The sequence below is a fragment of the Coffea arabica genome, chromosome 3c (assembly GCF_036785885.1).
Source record: "Coffea arabica cultivar ET-39 chromosome 3c, Coffea Arabica ET-39 HiFi, whole genome shotgun sequence".
Taxonomy (NCBI): Eukaryota; Viridiplantae; Streptophyta; class Magnoliopsida; order Gentianales; family Rubiaceae; genus Coffea; species Coffea arabica.
This window is the reverse complement of record NC_092314.1, coordinates 32,755,551-32,775,571: the sequence shown is the minus strand read 5'-3', so window position 1 is coordinate 32,775,571 and position 20,021 is coordinate 32,755,551. Positions and strand designations below refer to the sequence as shown.

The 20,021-nt window shown below is 33.8% G+C and overlaps 1 protein-coding gene across 1 annotated transcript; it reads left to right on the top strand.

Annotated features, from left to right (window-relative positions):
• On the top strand, nucleotides 1-7,881 carry LOC113734932 (mitogen-activated protein kinase homolog NTF3). The gene is made up of 4 exons (XM_027261710.2): nucleotides 1-134; nucleotides 5,373-5,799; nucleotides 6,838-7,521; nucleotides 7,654-7,881. The coding sequence occupies exons 2-4, from the start codon at nucleotides 5,377-5,379 to the stop codon at nucleotides 7,663-7,665; spliced, it is 1,119 nt and encodes a 372-aa protein (XP_027117511.1). The 5' UTR covers nucleotides 1-134; nucleotides 5,373-5,376; the 3' UTR covers nucleotides 7,666-7,881.
• The last annotated feature ends 12,140 nt before the right edge of the window (nucleotides 7,882-20,021 follow it).

Sequence of the window (20,021 nt, the reverse complement as noted above, 5' to 3'; positions counted from 1 at the left end):
CGAATATAATGTTGCTCCCACTCTTCTGATGCACAGTCCACTGCTATAGTGAATATGATCTGAAACCGTCAAAATCTACAAAGAAATGGTAGCTCAAAGAGAGAGCTTCACCTAATTACCTCACTTGAAATCAGGTAAACTTTGACTTGTTATTACTTTTGGGAATAAGATTTAGAAAAAGCTGTTTCAGTACATGGTTTTTTTGTTTTGTTTTTTTTTGGTAGTTTTTACAGTCTCTGTTTCTTAAATTCCATCAGTTCTTCACACTTCCTTCTACCTGTTTGAAGAATTGATGCATTTGCTTTCGAATTGTATTGGGAATTTGATTATTTTGGTGAAATTGTTCAAGGGATTTGATAATTTATTCAAGCAGGGCTCATATGCATAGTTAGTAATTGTTATTTCAGTTAGTTGCAGAATTTCTTTTTCCTCTTCTTGATAGAAAGTTATGGTCTTGATTAGGTGGTTTTAGCAAGTCAGAAGTATAATCAGCTTTCTAGGTGAGATCCTGTATGGAATTACATATGTAGTGTTTGCCTTGGGATAAGAAGGCCTATAGTCCCATAGAGAACATTCTTTGGCTTTTTTGAATTATATGTTCGTGATATGATATCATTACATCCAGACTTAGTTGTAACTACTTTATTAGTTTGAGATAACTTGGAGTTTTGTGGCGTAATTGGAGGTTATACAATTTAGTCAATGTTTAAAGATTTCCAATAAAGCTTGGGAACTGTGAAGTTAGTCAAGATCTGGTTTTACGCATTTTTAATGTTGAACATTTTTTATCTTTTGTGTTTCTTTAAAGTTCTGATAGCTCAAGAGAGTGCTTGTAGAGTTAGATATCTCTTCACCGACAGCACCGACAGCGTAAATGGAGTAAAAAATGCAGTAGTATCACTTTAATTTGCATTGAGCAAAGGTATCATGAAGGATCGTATGGCTTGTTAGCAGGCTTCAATCAGATAAAGGAATTACATACCGTAGTTAAAGATTTTCATTCTGGAAAACTTTAATCAAATTAGACCAGCGATTGCAATTTAGTCGAGGTTTAAAGATTATCAATATAGCTTCTGAACTGTGAAATTGGTCAAAATCTGGTTTTAGGCTTTTTAATGTCAGGCATTTTTTCTCTTTGCCGTTTCTTTAAAGATTCAATAGCTCAGGAAGGTGCTTGTAGAGTTAGGTATCTCTTTGCCGACAGCATATAATATTTAGTTGTGTGGGTAGGTGGGGAGTCTTTTTTTTTTTCCCCCTCAGGCTTGGGTTGGCATTAAATGGAGTAAAAAATGCAGTAGCATCACTTTAATTTGCATTGAGCAAAGGTGTCGTGGAGGAAAGTATGATTTGTTTAATGGACATCAGTTAGATAAAGGATGTAACATAGTTAAGAATTTCATTTGGGAAAATTTTAATCTCATCAAACCTGTAATTGCATTTCTATCAATGTGGAAATCCTGTCCAGTCCATTCATGTTCTCTAAAATTAGGTCTCTCAATTATTTAGGTGTAACTGCAACACCAAAAGTTCTTCCTTATCTAGTTTAGTTCTTTGTGTGCTATTTCCTTCATTTAAGATGAATCACTTTTACATTTCACCATCAGAGATCAATCAGAGTAGTTGCTTCATAAAAGCAACAATAAATAAACAGAGTGAAAACTCTGCCTTTTAGGTCATAATACCTTCATAAAGGCAAATTATTGTTGTGCTCATACTATGTTTTTAAGCAGTTCATGATAGAGATTGAACGTGATGCATAATTGAGGTTTCCATTTGTTTGGATCATTATGTTAGAGATTGTTGTTAAATCAGGTTTAAGGTAAACATTGAATGCAGAGTTCCCTAACAGACCATTTGAATTAATTTTAGTCATATTAGTGTGTAATCAACATAATATCCCGCTCCTCATTTATACCTTTGGAGAACTAATATCTGTTGAAAATTGAATTTGAATCTCATTGAACTGAAAAGGTGCTTAGAGTACAGTTTCAGGCAGTTAAGTTTGTTCTTAAAATGGGAAGGCTTTGTATTCTTGATAAGAGATACGATCTAACTGAGTCACTTTAATATCAACAAGTCAAACTGCAGTGAAGCTTTGAGAGTTGCAGGGTCAGTCATCTATTAGCAACATTAAGGATTGCACTAAAGAAATTTGTGGAAAGAGTTTGATTGAATTTAGCTTAAAAATAGGTGTTTGATGAGCAAGACAAGTTAAGACGAATGAGAATGCCCCATTGACGTGTAAAATTTACTATTACATTTACAAAAGCATGTTAATCAACTCTATTTGTTGGGGCATCATTCAAGTAATTCCTTTTAGAGCTTGTTCATTTCTGTTTAAGATGAAATAATATGAACATAACTGACAAGATTGTCAAAAAGTTAAATATATGTAAAAGATGATGGCTTTCAGAATATAAGAGGAACAATGTGCTCCAAAAACCTTGAAATGATAAATCAATTTTTAGTCTGATAGAATAAAAGACAACCTGAGCCAAATTGACATGTCTGGTTAAAAAATACATGCTCTTTAAAGTGACTTCTGCTACTTGTTCTTAGCTGATATCAATGTGAGTGTGACCGAAACTTTAGAACTCAGAATTCACAACTGATAAATGAGACTTCTGGACTTAGGAAGCAGATTGGATTAAGAGGATTCCCATGGGCTGTCTTAGGTTTAAGTTGGTGTTGCATTTAGTAAGACTGGAAACTTCTAAGTAAGAAGTGCATACAATCTGATAGTGCAGACTGATGAATTGGTTGTGGACAGCGTCCTGGAGATAGGGAATAACTTTAGAAAAAATAATGCATGAAAGATGTTAGGCAACCTGAATATATACCTAATAAAGTTTAGATCTTGGTATAGAGGGTATGCAAAAGTATTTTGGACACTATCTTTATATTTTGGCAAATGGGAGTTGCATATTGCTGCATCTATCCACTGTGCTTTCCTATGTAAGAAGATTTGAGCTAAATGCAGTTATGTCAGGTGTCGGTCAGTACTGCAGGCACGGTTCTTTAGTTTATTTGAGCCATTCTGTCATGAGTTTTGATCAGAATAGGTACAAATTGCTTGCTAGAAGTCATCCTGAATCCGTTTTAGGTGGAAATAAAATTAACGGCTGTGTTTTGCTGTCTTTGTGTTAACACATAAAGTGAGACATTCTTTAATCACTCTAAGAAGGAAAGTTTGAGTTTGCTGCCATTTGGCAGAAAGTATCGCAAAGAATTTCAGAAGCCAACTGAAAGATCCTTTCCAGCTCTTACCCTAATTGGATAAAGGAAAGCTGCCTTATTTAAACAGTGACAGGGAAATTAAAGGAAATTGAAGCTCAGAGATTGCTCAATAACTGATGCACAAAGTAAAATCCAACACAAGGCATACCCAATAATGTATTGTAAAACAAATTGCAGACGCTATGGAAGTTGCCAAGCTAGACCGTACTAAGAAAATTGTGCCATAAGGAATTTTAAAACTTTCTCAAAGAAGAACAATTAGAAGAAAACAAGGATGGAGAAACCTATGCTTTATCTATAAGCAGTCAATGTCCTTCAAGCTCTCCTGAACAGGTGACAGAGAAAGCTAGAATTTATACATAAACAAGGACTTATTTCTTCAGCATAAGTTTCAAAATTTGTATCTAATGGCCAGTAAATGCTCCTTTTCAGAGTTACAGAACTTTTTTTTTTGGCAGTGGAAAAATAATAAGGCAATAACAACTCTAAAGGTTTTATAGAGGCTGAGCGGAGAAGTTAGACAGGATGCTGGAAATTCTGTGGGTACATGCATAGAACTGTGTTGTTGCTTGGGAAGAGGGAGATGGCGGGTTGGATAAACAATTTTTATTAGCTTGGACACATAAGAGATGGTATCCGGTTGCTCAGAGATGTCATCAGCCAAACCCAAGATGTTAATGCATACTCTTGGTGAAAAAGTTTGATTAGTCAGGACATATATGTGCAATAGTTTCTGTTTGCTAATAAATGACTGCCTAAGATGCAGATGAATTTTCACAAATTAAAAAGAATGGTTTTGGTGGCTCTGCTATAAATAGTACACATGAAAAGTGTTTGGTAAGACATTTTGACTGCTTAATTTTATGGGTTTAGAATTAAGGGCTGTTGGCATCGAAATATCCTTAGAAGTTTGCTTGTAAATAATTAAGAGGTTCTTAATAGTAAATAAAATTAGAAAAAAGACCAGTTACAGCACAATACGTCATATGTGAACTTGATTTATATCACATGATACTGTGGTAAGCTCCGAAAGCTCCATATGATTAATGCTGTACTTGTCCCTGAATGAAGAAAGACATTCAATGTAAACTTACAGAGAACTTAGGGAACCTAATACTGAAAGGACAACAGTAACTCCTAGAACCATGTTATAAACTACCATTAGCAGTTTTGCTGTGAGGCTAGGACCATACTTGACCTGCCAAATAACCACCCATCTCCAAATCGTGTGAAAATATCAGCTCTTTAGAATTTAAAAAGTACCCCTGAATAAGTTTTAATAGATGCATTTTGTGCCTGAATAATCGTACTTCCTTAAATGTGTCTTTATGCTGTCTTACACCCTTTCTCCTTGTGCCTCGGAATATTATACATTTGTATAGGCAGCAGCAGTAGTGTTGGAGCAAGTTTCAGAGTAGAAGAGGTTGGTTATGCTAAATTATAGTTTTGCTTCTTGTTAATAATAGAATAGGTTGAGTTCATCTACTTTAGTTGTAGGTCCTGTGTAGAAAATAATATTTTGCTATCTAATATTGTGTGGTGTACGAATCACTAAACATGAGGCAATTTGCTGGAAACTCAAAAGAATCTGAAAACTTGGAAAAGCTGCACCAAGATGTTAATACTAAACACATCAGGCAATTTGCTGGAAGAATCCAGCCAAATTGATTGTTGGCAAGTTTTACTGCAAAAGTTCACTATACTGAAAAATATTATGATAGAACTCCAGTGCCATAGATTATAGGCAATGGTTAAACTGATGAAACTGGGAAAATGGTACTCTTTAAGGTTTGGGAAGCTTCCCCAGCTGTTCATTTTGGCTGGAAAGCACATGCAATACTTCCTCACAAGTACAGATATTACTTTGAGATAACAGACCATTGGAGTGCTTGTGATATATCTAGTTTTGCTTGATGAAATATTAATTGAAATCTGCATTGGATTATAAAAAGTTGTGCTTCACAAAAAATGAAATTGTTTAAAATGTGTCAGTTCTATAGGCATCAGACCACTTTCCATTTCTTATGACATGATTTGAATTTTTTTTTTTTTTTTTGGAAAAATTGTTTTAAGGATATGTGTTGCTGTTTTTTTTCTAGATTTTAATTATTCTGATTTGGTTTTGCTGGTTTTAGAAATATGGCAACTCCAGTTGAGCCTCCAAATGGGGTTAGATCCCTGGGGAAGCATTACTTTTCCATGTGGCAATCTCTTTTTGAGATTGATATGAAATATGTACCTATAAAGCCTATTGGTCGAGGTGCGTATGGCATTGTATGTTCTTCTATTAATAAGGAAACTAGTGAGAAGGTTGCAATCAAGAAAATTCACAATGTCTTTGAAAATCGTATTGATGCACTGAGAACCTTGCGTGAACTGAAGCTTCTACGCCATCTTAGACATGAAAATGTGATTGTCTTGAAAGATGTGATGATGCCTATCCATAGAAGAAGTTTTAAGGATGTCTACTTGGTATATGAACTCATGGATACTGATTTGCATCAGATTATCAAGTCCTCTCAAACTCTTACAAATGACCATTGCCAATATTTCCTCTTCCAGGTAAATTGTTGGTTATCTATCTGGTCTCAGCTGTGTATTTGAATGATGAACTTCTATAGATTATCCAGTCTAATCTTTATTATGCTTTAAAGCTTATTATTGTCTGAATTGTTTGTGAATCTTGAGAACATTTGAAGTTTTTTTTGGAAAGTTATATTTGGATTGTGCATTATATATTTAAACCTTGCCTATTTGGCATTGCTTGGTTGGATTGGAATTCCATTTTTTCCGTACCTAAATTTCATTGTGGTGACAAACTTTTAGCCTTATTCTTATTTTTGTTCTGGATCATTTGACCCCTATATACCAGAAATGTTTATCTTTCCATCAAACAAGGTCCTGAAATGCTTAAAGTGCTGGCAGAATGTCCTTTATTCTTTAATTCGATGATACCCTCTGTGGACTTCATTATCTGCTGCAAGTTTGGCAGAAAAATAAAAGGTCTTAATTCTTACAAGAATGATTATATGGGGATTGTGTAACAGCTCCAAACATTAGATAAACGCTTGCTGTTAGTACTTTGGAAACTTAATTGTGGATTTCTTCTTCAGACTCAAACTTCTACCTGATCTCAGTAACTTCTGGTTGATGCTTTCCACTTGTTGCTAGCCTAACATTAAGTGAATGACTTCCAAAATACTGAACTGCAAGCTATGCTCATGAGTCCCATCATGTTTCAGCACAAGGCAAGGCCTTTACAAAGATTCTTAAGGGTGTAATACACTTACTCTAGCTGTCAGGTCCAGGGAAAAATGATGCTATTGCTAATTAGCGTTAGAAATTGCATTTCATACTTAAGGTCAAACATATTCTTGCATAATGTCAAACGTTGAATACACATATTAACAGAGTGTATGAGAGCGATCCCTGCATGTTTGGCAATTAGATTATCTTTCATGTTCCAGTAGAATACATTTGAACCTAATATTGATTTTCTTGTTCTTGGAATGCGATGACAAATATTGGTTAAGGTGTTACTGATTATGTTAATATTAGCTATTGTCTAAGACCCATTTATTGGAATTATAATGGATACAGTTGCTGCGAGGCCTGAAGTATCTCCACTCTGCGAACATTCTTCATCGTGACCTGAAGCCTGGAAACTTACTTGTGAATGCAAACTGTGATCTCAAAATTTGTGATTTTGGTCTTGCACGTACAAACAATGATAAGGGCCAGTTCATGACAGAGTATGTGGTTACTCGGTGGTACCGAGCGCCAGAGCTCCTTCTTTGCTGTGACAACTATGGGACCTCAATTGATGTCTGGTCTGTTGGTTGCATCTTTGCTGAGCTTCTTGGGAGGAAACCTATTTTTCCGGGCACAGAGTGCCTCGATCAACTTAGGTTGATCATTAACATCCTTGGGAGCCAGAAGGAAGATGACATTGAGTTCATTGATAACCCAAAGGCTAGGAAGTACATCCGTACACTTCCATATTCTCCAGGGACACCTTTTTCTCGCCTTTATCCTCATGCTCATCCTTTGGCCATCGATCTGCTGCAGAAGATGCTTGTATTTGATCCAACAAAAAGGATTAGTGTAACAGAAGCTCTTCAACACCCGTACATGGCTCCCCTGTACGACCCAAGTTGTGATCCTCCAGCTCAGGTCCCAATCAATCTCGACATAGATGAAGATTTAGGGGAGGAGATGATAAGGGAAATGATGTGGACAGAAATACTTCATTACCACCCTGAAGCCGCTTTAGCTGATCTGGAGGTTGGTAATTGAATTTGATCTTCCTTTCTAGCGAACTAGTTTTGGAATTGGCTTTGTTTGTAATTTTAGAGCCACTTTCTTTCATTTCTTTGTCTTTGTTTACAAAATAATCATAACAAATTGCATCTGCAGTTTGAGCTGTGATGCTTGGTGTGCTTGAACAGATCTCATGAGGTGATTTTTGACCTTGGACTTCTGAAAAAGCGCATCAATGTTGTATATAGATGTTTGTTGTGATAGGCCTTGGTGCTATGCCATTAAATGTTCTGGCTGTAAACTTATTATGGATAAAAGTTAATCCAACTGCTACAATTTGGTTTGTAATGTATTTTGAAATGAAATTAACTTCCTTGAGAAGCATGTAGCTTTGCTTATATGCCTTGAAGAGCTGACCTATCGAACACATTAAAAAGTAATGCATACGCGTTCTTGTCATGTAGTTTGTGGCACTTTTTGATCTTGTTGCCTGTAGATATGATGCTCATGAAGACTGCAGTATACTATTCTGGAATGGGCGGAATCTCGTGTCAGTTGGGATATACTGGTTTGAAGACAGGAAAAATTCACTAGGCTGAAAAAGTTAATGCAAAATGATTTGCATGTGTTGACAATTAGGAAAATGGGGAACTTCACTGAGTTGCAAAAACTTTCCAACACTTAAATATCTTCTAATTTGAAAACCTACTTGCTTAACTCCCAACCTTAAAGCTCTTATCCGTTTTATGAGGGGAAAAAGAAAAAGCTCTTATCCTTCTCTCCTTTTTGGAGGCTAGGCATATAAGCGTCCCCTATTGTTTACACGCTCACCCAGCCATCTAAAATCTTTTGGTACATGGGACATGCATTCAATTTCGTTAGTGCAAAAAAAAAAAAAAAAAAAAAAAAAAAAAAAAAAAAACCTTACCTTGACGATATGGGAAAGCTTGTACGAAATGGTGTCAAAACGATTAGAATATGTTGAAATTCAATAAAACTAATAAGAATTGCATTGGAAACAAAGTTTGATGGTAAAATTAGCATTGTTTTCTTTTTGTTTGGGTTGTGTGTGACAGGTTTATAATTCTTTGGATTCTAAAATTTCAGAATTGTTTTCTATATGTGATTGTAAAATTCTCAAGAATTTAAAATCCCCCAATTGTTGGGCCTTTTAACCTTCCTTACACGTTTTTCGAAAAACTTCATGGTAACTCTTATATATTCTAAAAAAGAGGAGTTCCAATTGAGTATGCAAAATTTCAGAATTGTTTCTAAAGACTGAATCTTGTGGTTCCCCAATTCAGTAAAAAGAAACGAAAGCTATAAAATATTAGTAGAAGTTGAGTGCTTATAAGTTCAATGGAAACGACAAAAATGTTCAATGCATTTGAAGCAATTTCCATGGTCAAAGTATTTGGCAAATGGGTTTTGCAGAAAGAGAGATATATCCTACCTGTTGCGGCTAGTCATTGTAAGTTTGGAGACATGTCAAAAATCAATAGAAGCATAATCGAAGGGGCAAAGTGTTATTGATTTACATCGACTCCTGTGCTTAGAGAAATACTGATGTCGACTCTAGAGAAATACTGGTTTATATATATATATATATATATATATATAAAGAGTCAGGAAAATAATAAATAATAATAACGAGGAGGAAAGCTCTGATACCAAACAGGACGAGGGGTTAGCCCCTTAAACCAAAAAAATAAATAATAATAAAGAGGAGGAAAGCATAAGAGTTAGGAAGTGGGTCGTAGTTGGACTGCCACTAGTTAGTATAGGCAGTTGAACCAGCCATGTATAAACAGAATGTAAATAAAATATAAAAACAAGTTAGTATGTTAGTTCAGGCGCTATAACCGGTCATGTATGATTAGTATAATCAAAACAAATAAAAGAAGAATAAATAAATGGATATAAGACGGCTTAGCCGGCCATTTGATTGAATGATATTGAATATAGGAAATAAAAGAGAACTTACAAGATATGAAGCTCGCACAGGGCTTGCTCCTTTGTTTGTTCCTAAAAACTAAAATATAAAACTAAGAACTTGTTTGTAGAGAGAGGGAGGAGAGTTTCTTCAACCTAGAAAGAGAATGAGACTAGAAGAAATGGTGTGTGGAATGTGTTGGGTTTGAGGGGTATTTATAGCAAAAATTTCCGTAGTGTTACGGTACCTGCTATAGTGATTTTTTACTGTTGCTACAATGCACGCTATAGTGCATCATTTGTCTTTTGTTGCCATGTTTGTATAATAACTTGTTGGGCTGCTACAGTGCTTCCGGTGCTACAGTAAAAATAATTTTTTTTGACTTTTCTTCCGATTGAGCTAGCTTGAATGTTTTTAGAAGCATCTGTTCAGCGAATCATTGCTGATAATTCTTCCGATGCTTCTTTGATCCATTCCTTGTAATGCTGTGTATTGGCTCCCCGTTTCTCAAGTAAATACTTATTGAGAACCATTCTTTGTATATACCTTCTTTGCATGAAGCATTGTTTCTTCAAAGTTTGTATGGAGTAGTTTGGTTCTTTTACTCCGATGTGATTGTATCTGTGTATACGGTAGATAGGAATTCTTTCACCGGTGTTTTGGTTAAAGAATATACTATCAAAGTTTCTGATCCTGGACTCTTTGTGCTCGTTTTCCAGGTAGTGATATTCTGTCCAGAGTTGTGAGAATTTTTCATCTTTGAGTTTGATCTGGAAGGATTGAGTAGTAGGATCTTCAGGAATTAAAAATGGATTTTCATCCTTTTTTGTTTCCTGAATCCAGTTTATTGTTGAAAGCTTGTCAATTGTATGGAATTGATTTGAAATTGTTTCATTGGACATCCAATTTGAAGTAGATTCCGTAGGTATCCAGTTTGAGGATGATTCCTCAGGGATCCACTCCCAATCGGCTTGATTTTGATTCAATGATGTTTGACACTCATTAGTTTGATTGCTAGATATTTCTCCATGGGAAGTCTGTTCCCAAGTAGAATATCCATCGAAAAGACAGTTTTTCTCTTCTGAACTGTATGATGATGAACTTCCTTCACATGCCATGTTTCTACACAAAGAATTAGTTAGTTTAAAAAGTTGGGATGCTATCCCTTTATAGATAATTTGGAAAGGAGCCAATTGATTGAAAAATGATGCTCCTAAGATGATATGGTTAGTCAAATACCCAGTCAAAAAGAAGGTATCTGAGAATTGGTTTTGTATATTTGGAAATTTGAATTCAATATCAAGTTTAGGATTATTGGTTATTCTAAGGGATTCCAAAAGTTGGATTGGAATAAGGTTTTCAGGAATATAGTTTTGGTTTGACCCTGTATCAACTAGGGCTTTTGTTTCGATTACATAGTTATCAATAATTAGTAATCAAATTTGGATAAAGTCTTCCTGAAATAACTGAGAATTGTTATTCAGGTTTCTAGGGTTAAAGGTTTCTTTTTGTAAGGTCATAGGTTGAATAAGGCAACTGTCAAGAATTTCTTGGAAACCACAAGTTTTTGGTTTACAAGGATGTTGTCTAGGGATTTTTTCTGGAATGTCAAAGAAAAGACCCTTTAAAGGATTCGAAATTTGGTTCAAGTATGGTTGTCTTGTTTTAAGAATATCTTCAATGATGCTGAAAAGAAGGTTCTGATTTTTGGTCATCTCATTGACCGTATGTCCTTCTTTTTCATCTTCGTCACTGGTGATTGGGAAAGAAGATGTTGAAATATATTTGTCATAATCTTTCTTTCGTTCAGATTGGATAATATCTAATCCGATCAGAGGATTTGACAACTGGGTTATATGTCTAGGTTGATGGGTTTTGGAAATGGATAAGGCTAGTTGTTTTGTAGAAGAGAAAGGGTTTTCAAGTTTCTCTATAGATTTGGGCTGTTTGTTGGTGTTTGTTTGGTGGCTAGATAACCTAATCTGTTTGTAAAAGGATTCAAGACTTCCTTCTTGGGCCTGATCCTTTATAGGTTTGGGAAATCAGCTTGCTTGTTGGTCCTGTTCACAAGTTGTTTCTTCCTAGGGCTTATTCTCCTTGTATTGTGATCCAAGAAGACCTTTGAAGAAATCTTTGCTGTAAACTGTCTCTGTTTGACCTTGTCAGGAATATATGTAGATTTCTACTAGAATTTGGGAATAACTTTGATGAATCCTTTTGGGCTGCATCAGATGTGAATATGTCCAAAGTAGATATAACATTGAATTCTATTGTTTCTGGGAGGATGTTTCTGTCTTGAAAATTAGATTCATCCTTGTTGGTTGTGACTAGAATGTTGTGAATAATATTTCTGTCTCCAATGATGAGATGTTCTCCCCACCATTCTTTGAATTGCCTAATGAATCCTAATGGGTAGGATATGAGCAGTCAACTGATTGTAGCCATGTAATGTTTGATTATACATAGCTGTGGTTGTCATCTGTTGAGATGCCATAGGAAGATTGTATCTGAATATTCCATCTATGCTCCATTTATAGATGTCTTCCTTATTGTATGAATGTTGAAGGAAATTGGGTTTTATTCTGAAAATATCAGAATGAATCTTTTGAGGGTGGTATAGATTTTGGATGTTTTCTCGGTTGGGAGTATAATTTTGTATGATATTGACCAAGGAAGTTCTTTGGATTTCAAATTCTCGTTTGGGTAAAGGAATTGGAAAGTATTGCTCAGTCCAAAATTTTTGTTTTCTAAAGGTTTGAAAAGCAAGTTTGAGAAGTAGGTTTTTGGAAGAGGAGTTTTTGGGATAAATTGGGTAAAGAGATTGAAGAGGTATTTTTCTGGATAAATTGTAAGAATATTCTTGGCATAGGTATAGGCTACTTCTTGGTCAATTTTGATCTCAATTTCATGAATGACCAATTTTTTGATGAAGGTTCAGCCTGAATCTCTTGTTTGGTGATTAATTTTGTTAGAGAAGATTTCGTCTGAGGTTTTTGCAGAACGCGTCTAGCTTTCCGCTGGATACATCTGATAGCTTGCTTTTTTGTATTTTCAGCGGACGGATGATCAATCCTATCCTTCCAGGAATATAAAGATTGGATGTCTTTTTTCTTGAATAACTGATTTTTCTGACTCCATTTGATGGGTCTGATTCGAGATCTATCCAGTTTTGATAAATCTAATTTTTCAGATACTCTTTGTATTTGAAAATGTCTCTTTAATTTGTTGAAGATCCATGTCTTCTCAGTTTATCCCTTGTATTTGCTGGATAACCATGTTTCCTCTGTATAAGATTCCACCTTGAGGTTTGGGTACTCGATATTAAGTACCTTCAGTTTATCAAGCTGCAACTGTTTGTAAGTTATGAAAGAATATATAGATAATTTAGAAATTTCTTCCTGATTATTGTTTGCAGAATTTTCTTTTGCATTTTCCCGAGAAATAAGTTGGCTACAGGGAAAATCATGGGACAAGTTTGAAATAGATAATTGTAAAGAATTCTGAGATCCAACTAACTGGGTCTCAACTAGTTGGATTTCTTGTTTAGAAGAAATAATTCTTGTTTGAGAATTTTTAATAGCCATAGGTTTAGTAAGAGGTTGAGAAGGAATTTTAGTAGTACCTTCTTAAATAAGTAATTGATCTTTTTTAATTGTTTTAGTTTTCCGTTTGAGAGAAGCAATATCTGTTTGAACATCTTTGTCAGATATTATTTTGTTATTTGGTTGACCCTTGGTTAAAACATTTATAGTAGAATATCCTATGGGATTTTCTATGTCTTTTTCTGGGTCAAAACTAATAATATTGTTAAAATTGTTTAGTTGATCAGACACCGAAGGTTTAGAAATTCCGATAGACTTTTGGTTTGGTAAATCTACGGGTTCTGATAGATCTATAGGAAAATCTGGTAGATCTATAAATTTGTTTTTCAAAACTTTTTGCGGATCTGAAAGGTTTATAGATCCTGGTATGGAATCATAATTTGGAAAAGGTTTTGGTGAATTTGCTGAGTTTATATGAATTGTTTGAGGCAGATCTATGGAGAGATCTAAAGATTTTGACTTGGTTTGAACCGGATCTATAAGATCTGATGTAAAAACCTGAGTTTGTATAGTTTTTGACATGGATGATGTAGGTTTTGAAATATTTTGGATTGGATTTTCTAATTCTGGTGCGGACACTTGAGATCTTTGAGACTCATACCAGTCAAAGAAATGAATATTTTGTTTTGTTTTTGTCAAAAAGTCATAAAAGTTTTCTCGTATATTTTTTCGAGCTTCTCCCTGATATTTGTCAAAAAATTGTTTTCTTTTAAACTAGTTGTGGTTTGCATAGAATTCAGATCTTAGTTTTTCTTTGTCAATCTGAAATTTAGAAAGTTTATTTTGAATAAGAATTGATTGCTCTATCCGAGCAATTCTAGTTTGAAGGTCATTTAAAGGTTTGTTGTTTAAAGAAGTGTCGCGCCCCATTTTTTTTGTGAAAAAAATAACGTGTTTAGAAAAATGAATTTTTGATTGAAAAAATGAGTTTTGATTTGTTTTGTGTAAAAAATGAGTTTTTGATTTTTAAAAAATGAATAAAGAAAAATGTGGGTCTGAATGCGACTAAAAAAGTGCGACGATTTTGACCTAAAAATAATAGTTTAAAAATATTTTTTAATGAAAAATAGGAGTCGTCACTTGGTATTGAGTTAAAGTGTAACAAGTCACATAAAAATGAATTTTTAAAGAAAAAGTAAAGAAATCCTTTTTAAACGACTCCAAGTCTGCGCAAATCAAGAGAAAAGGGGTCCGGAGTCACATTTGAAGAAAGGGAAGGCAAGGATAAAAATTCAAGGTACTCTTTCAACCTAACCAAGGTTAGTTGCGTGATTTAGTCAAGAGTTTTTTTTATTTTTAATCTAAAAATTTATCACATTTGGATGTTACTATATGATGCAGAACCTAGACCTAATGGTTATTGGAAGGGTTAATATGTCTCTTCGAATTTTAATTGGTGCAAATAGCATTAATTGCGATACCCAAAAATGATTATTTGAAGAGGTCACGAATGTGCAAGATATGAGACTCGAAGGAAAATAAAAGAAAAGAAAAGAAAATAATGATATACGAATATACCTGATCTAAAGGAATGCATCATAACGGGTGCGGGGAACTAATATTCATGACTTTAATTTTCCCTTTAATAAAGAGAATACGAGCGTGCTAAGGCTAGAAAACCACACTCATCCATATCCCATATTCGAGGGGTATTTCTCCTATCTAATCAAGCAAATGATCTAGTCTAATTCTAATTTTTAAATGGAATGCAAGTCTAATGCCATGTTTTCACACATAAGGGTAAGGAATATATGTATAGGGGAATATGGGATAAGGGATGTACATATAAGGAAAATATCATGCAAAAAATGATAAAACCCCTAAAAAGTGGAAAATATGCATGAAAAAGTGGTGATTGTCACACAAATATGATCTAATGCAAGAACGGTCCCTAAGAGTCTAGCGTTGGACTAACCCATGTCTATAAGATCTCATTAGCATTGGACTAGTGAGAAATCGAAAAAAGGGGCCACAACTAGCGTTGGACTAGTGTGGTGACGTCATGCATTTATTACAATCAAATCAATCATGTAAAACATAATAAAGCAAATAAACACATAAATTACATATAGCACGTAGCACATAGGCATGATATCTAGATGCAAGACCCTAAGAAAGCGAATAATACGTAAACACATAAGCATGCAAAACACACAAGGCAAATAAAGCAAATAAAGCCCTAACTATTACATTTAGGAGGTCCTAACTACAATCTAAAGAGGTAAAGAATGAAATAAAATAAAATAATAACTTAACTATTACAATTTTGGTATTTAATTGCCTCTCAAATAATTAAAAATTAAATTAAAATAAATATGCAAAATTAAAACAATTAAAGTGACTAAATAATAAATTAAATAAAAACATTCAAAAGGCATGCAATTACACACATAAAAGTCACATAGGTGCACATTGGATCAAATAAAATCAAAATAAAGGAGTACAGTGTACCTCCCTTGAATTGGTTGTCTAATGAAATGCAATTTTTTTATTTACCCTCCAAAACAATAAAATGGTCAAGGCGTCGCTTTAAAATAATCACAAGAAATGGAAATAAACACGAAATTGAGTCAACCAAATCATTCAAATAAAAATAAACAACTTATATTCAATAAATTAAAACAAACAAGGACCCAATTGAAACAATTGAAGAAGTTTGAGGGGTCAAATTATTATTACAAATATTAGGGGTAAAATTAAAATAAATCAAAATTAAGGCTTAAGATGAAACCTATCAAAACTAAACTAAAATTCACAAAAAATAAATGAAAACCATTTGTTACAATTAAACAACAAAAATACCCAAAATTTCACTAAAAATCCAAATCCAAATCATAAATCTCTCAAAAACTATTAAACCTCAAATTTCATCCTAAAATTCACTAAAATTCTATCCAAAAATCACATTAAATCATATCAAAGAAAAATAACATTTTAAAAGGACAAAATTGATGAATTTTCCCCAATTTTCGAGCCACAGTGAAACAAGGGGAAAATTGAGGGGTTAGAATGTAATTTTTGAAAGTTCCCACGCAAGCTTTCCAAGAAGCTTTGTTCTACATTTCTGCAAATTTGGAAGCTTTCTTGCTACAATCTTCTTAGCAGCTTAATAAACACAAATATTCGAGCAAGCTCAGACGGAATCCATGACCTTATCAACTAGAACCATAAGAATCACAATCCAACAGAGAAACAACACAAAAACATGAGATTAAAGCTCAAGGTCTGTTGTTTAAAGAAGAACTAGGAGAAATAAAGTATGTTTTAACAGATGAAGCCATAAGCAAAGACCAGTTAAATAAATAATTAGACAAATAAATGATTTAAACAACGTATAATCCTTTTCCCTTTGGCACAGAATCCTTCGAGATCCATGGAGGATAACCATTTTTCTAAACAGATTATAAAGGATAGTGTGAAATCTACAAGAAAAGATCTAATCTTTTTGAAAAAGATTAACTATACATGACGATCATATTTCCATCATAATAAAGATAGTAATAAAGCTACAAGAATAGATCTAAATCCTTTGTGAAAGATTAACTATGCATGACGATCATATTTCCAAACAAAATCATAAAATTGATAGTAAAAATCCATTAACCCTAGATCTGTCCTTTAGGCACTTCACCGTCCTGGAGCATACCATCCCAAGAACCTTAACATCCCTACAGTGCCAAATCCCATGGTCTTACCTGGACCGGATGCTAGAATTACAGGTTCCATGCTCTTTAGACAGATCCAAAGCCACCATGCCCTTTAGACAGATCCAAAGCCATGTAATTAATACTGGCAAAATTATAATAAGTTTGAATACATTAGATGGTAATCACGAAGTTAACCAGTCTTATTAGACAGATCTAAACTTGTAGATCTACACTAACAACATTATAAATAAAGAAAGATGGTAATCACGAGGTTAACCAATCTCATCAGAAAGATATAAACTTGTAGATCTATACTAACAACATCATAATAAGTAAAGAAAGATAGCCATCTCCCCACTTCCCCCTTTGGCGTAAAGAAGGATAGTCGTTATTATTATTATCTAAAAGTTTACTTATTATTATTTATTCTTTCCTAACTCTTATGCTTTTCTCCTCTTTATTATTATTTATTTTCCTGATTTAAGGGGCTAACCCCTCGTCCCGTCTGGTATCAGAGCCAGAGGGGGAAGTGGGGAGATGGCTATCTTTCTTTACTTATTATGATATTGTTAATGTAGATTTATAAGTTTATATCTTTCTGATGAGATTGGTTAACTTTGTGATTACCATCTTTCTTTATTTATGATATTGCTAGTGTAGATCTACAAGTTTAGATCTGTCTAATGAGACTGGTTAATTTCGTGATTACCATCTAATATATTCAAACTTATTATAATTTTGCCAGTATTGATTACATGGCTTTGGATCTGTCTAAAGGGCATGGAACCTGTAATTGCTAGCATCTGGTCCAGGTAAGACCATGGGATTTGGCACTGTAGGGATGTTAAGGTTCTTGGAGTGATATACTCCAGGACGTGAAGTGCCAAAAGGACAGATCTAGGGTTAATGGATTTTTACTATCAATCTTATAATTTTGTTTGGAAATATGGCCGTCATGCATAGTTAATTTTTCTCAAAGGATTTAGATCTATTCTTGTAGCTTTATTACTATCTTTATTATGATGGAAATATGATCATCATGTATAGTTAATCTTTCTCAAAAGGTTAGATCTTTTCTTGTAGTTTTCACACTATCCTTTATAATCTGTTTAGAAAAATGGTTATCCTCCATGGATTCCGAAAGATTCTGTGCCAAAGGGAAGATGATTATAAGTTGTTTAAATCATTTATTTGTCTAATTATTTATTTAACTTGTCTTTGCTTATGGCTTCATCTGTTAAAACATACTTTATTTCTCCTAGTTTTTCTTTAAACAACAAACCTTTAAATAACCTTCAAACTAGAATTGCTTGAATAGAGCAATCAATTCTTATTCAAAACAAACTTTCTGAATTCTAGATTGACAAAGAAAAACTAAGTTCTAAATTCTATGCAAACCACAACCAGTTTAAAGGAAAACAATTTTTTGACAAATATCAGGGAGAAGCCCGAAAAAATATACAAGAAAACTTTTATGACTTTTTGACAAAAACAAAACAAAATATTCATTTCTTTAACTGGTATGAGTCTCAAACATCTTAGGTGTTAGTAGCAGAATTAGAAAATCCAGTCCAAAATATTTCAAAACTTGCATAATCTATGTCAAAATCTATACAAACTCAGGTTTTTACATCATATCTTATAGATCCGGTCCAAACCAAGTCAAAACCTTTAGATCCCTTCATAGATCTGCCTCAAACAATTCATATGAACTCAGCAAATTCACCAAAACCTTTTTCAAATTATGATTCCATACCAAGATCTATATACCTTTCAGATCCGCAAAAAGTTTTGAAAAACAAATTTATAGATCTACTAAATTTTCCTATAGATCTATCAGAACCCGTAGATTTACCAAACCAAAAGTCCATCGGAATTTCTAAACCTTCGGTGTCTGGTCAACTAAACAATTTTAACAATATTATCAGTTTTGACCCAGAAAAAGACATAGAAAATCCCATAGGATATTCTACTATAAATGTTTTAACCAGAGGTCAACCAAATAACAAAATAATATCTGACAAAGATGTTCAAACAGATATTGCTTCTCTCAAAAGGAAAACTAAAACAATTAAAAAAGACCAATTAATTATTAAAGATGGTACTACTGAAATTCCTTCTTAATCTCTTACTAAACTTATGGCTATTAAAAATTTTCAAACAAGAATTATTTCTTCTAAACAAGAAATCTAGCTAGTTGAGACCCAGTTAGTTGGATCTCAGAAATCTTTACAATTATCTATTTCAAACTTGTCCCATGATTTTCCCTATAGCCAACTTATTTCTCGGGAAAATTCTAAAGAAAATTCTGCAAACAATAATCATGAAGAAATTTCTAAATTATCTATATATTCTTTCATAACTTACAAACAGTTGCAGCTTGATAAGCTGAAGGTACTTAATATCGAGTACCCAAACCTCAAGGTGGAATCTTATACAGAGGAAACATGGTTATCCAGCAAATACTAGGGACAAACTGAGGAGACATGGATCTTCAACAAATTAAAGAGACAGTCTCAAATACAAGGAGTATCTGAAAAATTAGATCTATCAAAACTGGCTAGATCTCAAATCAGACCCATCAAATGGAGTTAGAAAAATCAGATATTCAAGAAAAAATACATCCAATCTTTATATTCCTGGAAGGATAGGATTGATCATCCCTCCGCTAAAAATACAAAAAAGCAAGCTATCAGACGTATCCAGCGAAAAGCTAGACGTGTTCGGCAAAAACCTCAGACGAAATCTTCTCCGACAAAATTAGTCACCAAACAAGAGATTCAGGCTGAATCTTCATCAGAAAAATTGGTCATTCATGAAATTGAGATCAGAATTGACTAAGAAGTAGCCTATACCCATGCCAAGAAGATTCTTACAATTTATCCAGAAAAATACCTCTTCAATCTCTTTACCCAATTTATCCCAAAAACTCCTCTTCCAAAAACCTACTTCTCAAACTTGCTTTTCAAACCTTTAGAAAACAAAAAATTTTGGATTGTGCAATACTTTCCAATTCCTTTACCCAAACAAGAATTCGAAACCCAAAGAGCTTCCTTGGTCAATATCATACAAAATTATGCTCCCAACCGAGAAAATATCCAAAATCTATACCACCCTCAAAAGATTCATTCTGATATTTTCAGAATAAAACCCAATTTCCTTCAACATTCATACAGTAAGGAAGACATCTATGAATGGAGCATAGATGGAATATTCAGATACAATCTTCCTATGGCATCTCAATAGATGACAACCACAGCTATGTATAATCAAACATTACATGGCTACAATCAGTTGACTGCTCTTATCCTACTCATAGGATTCATTGGGCAATTCAAAGAA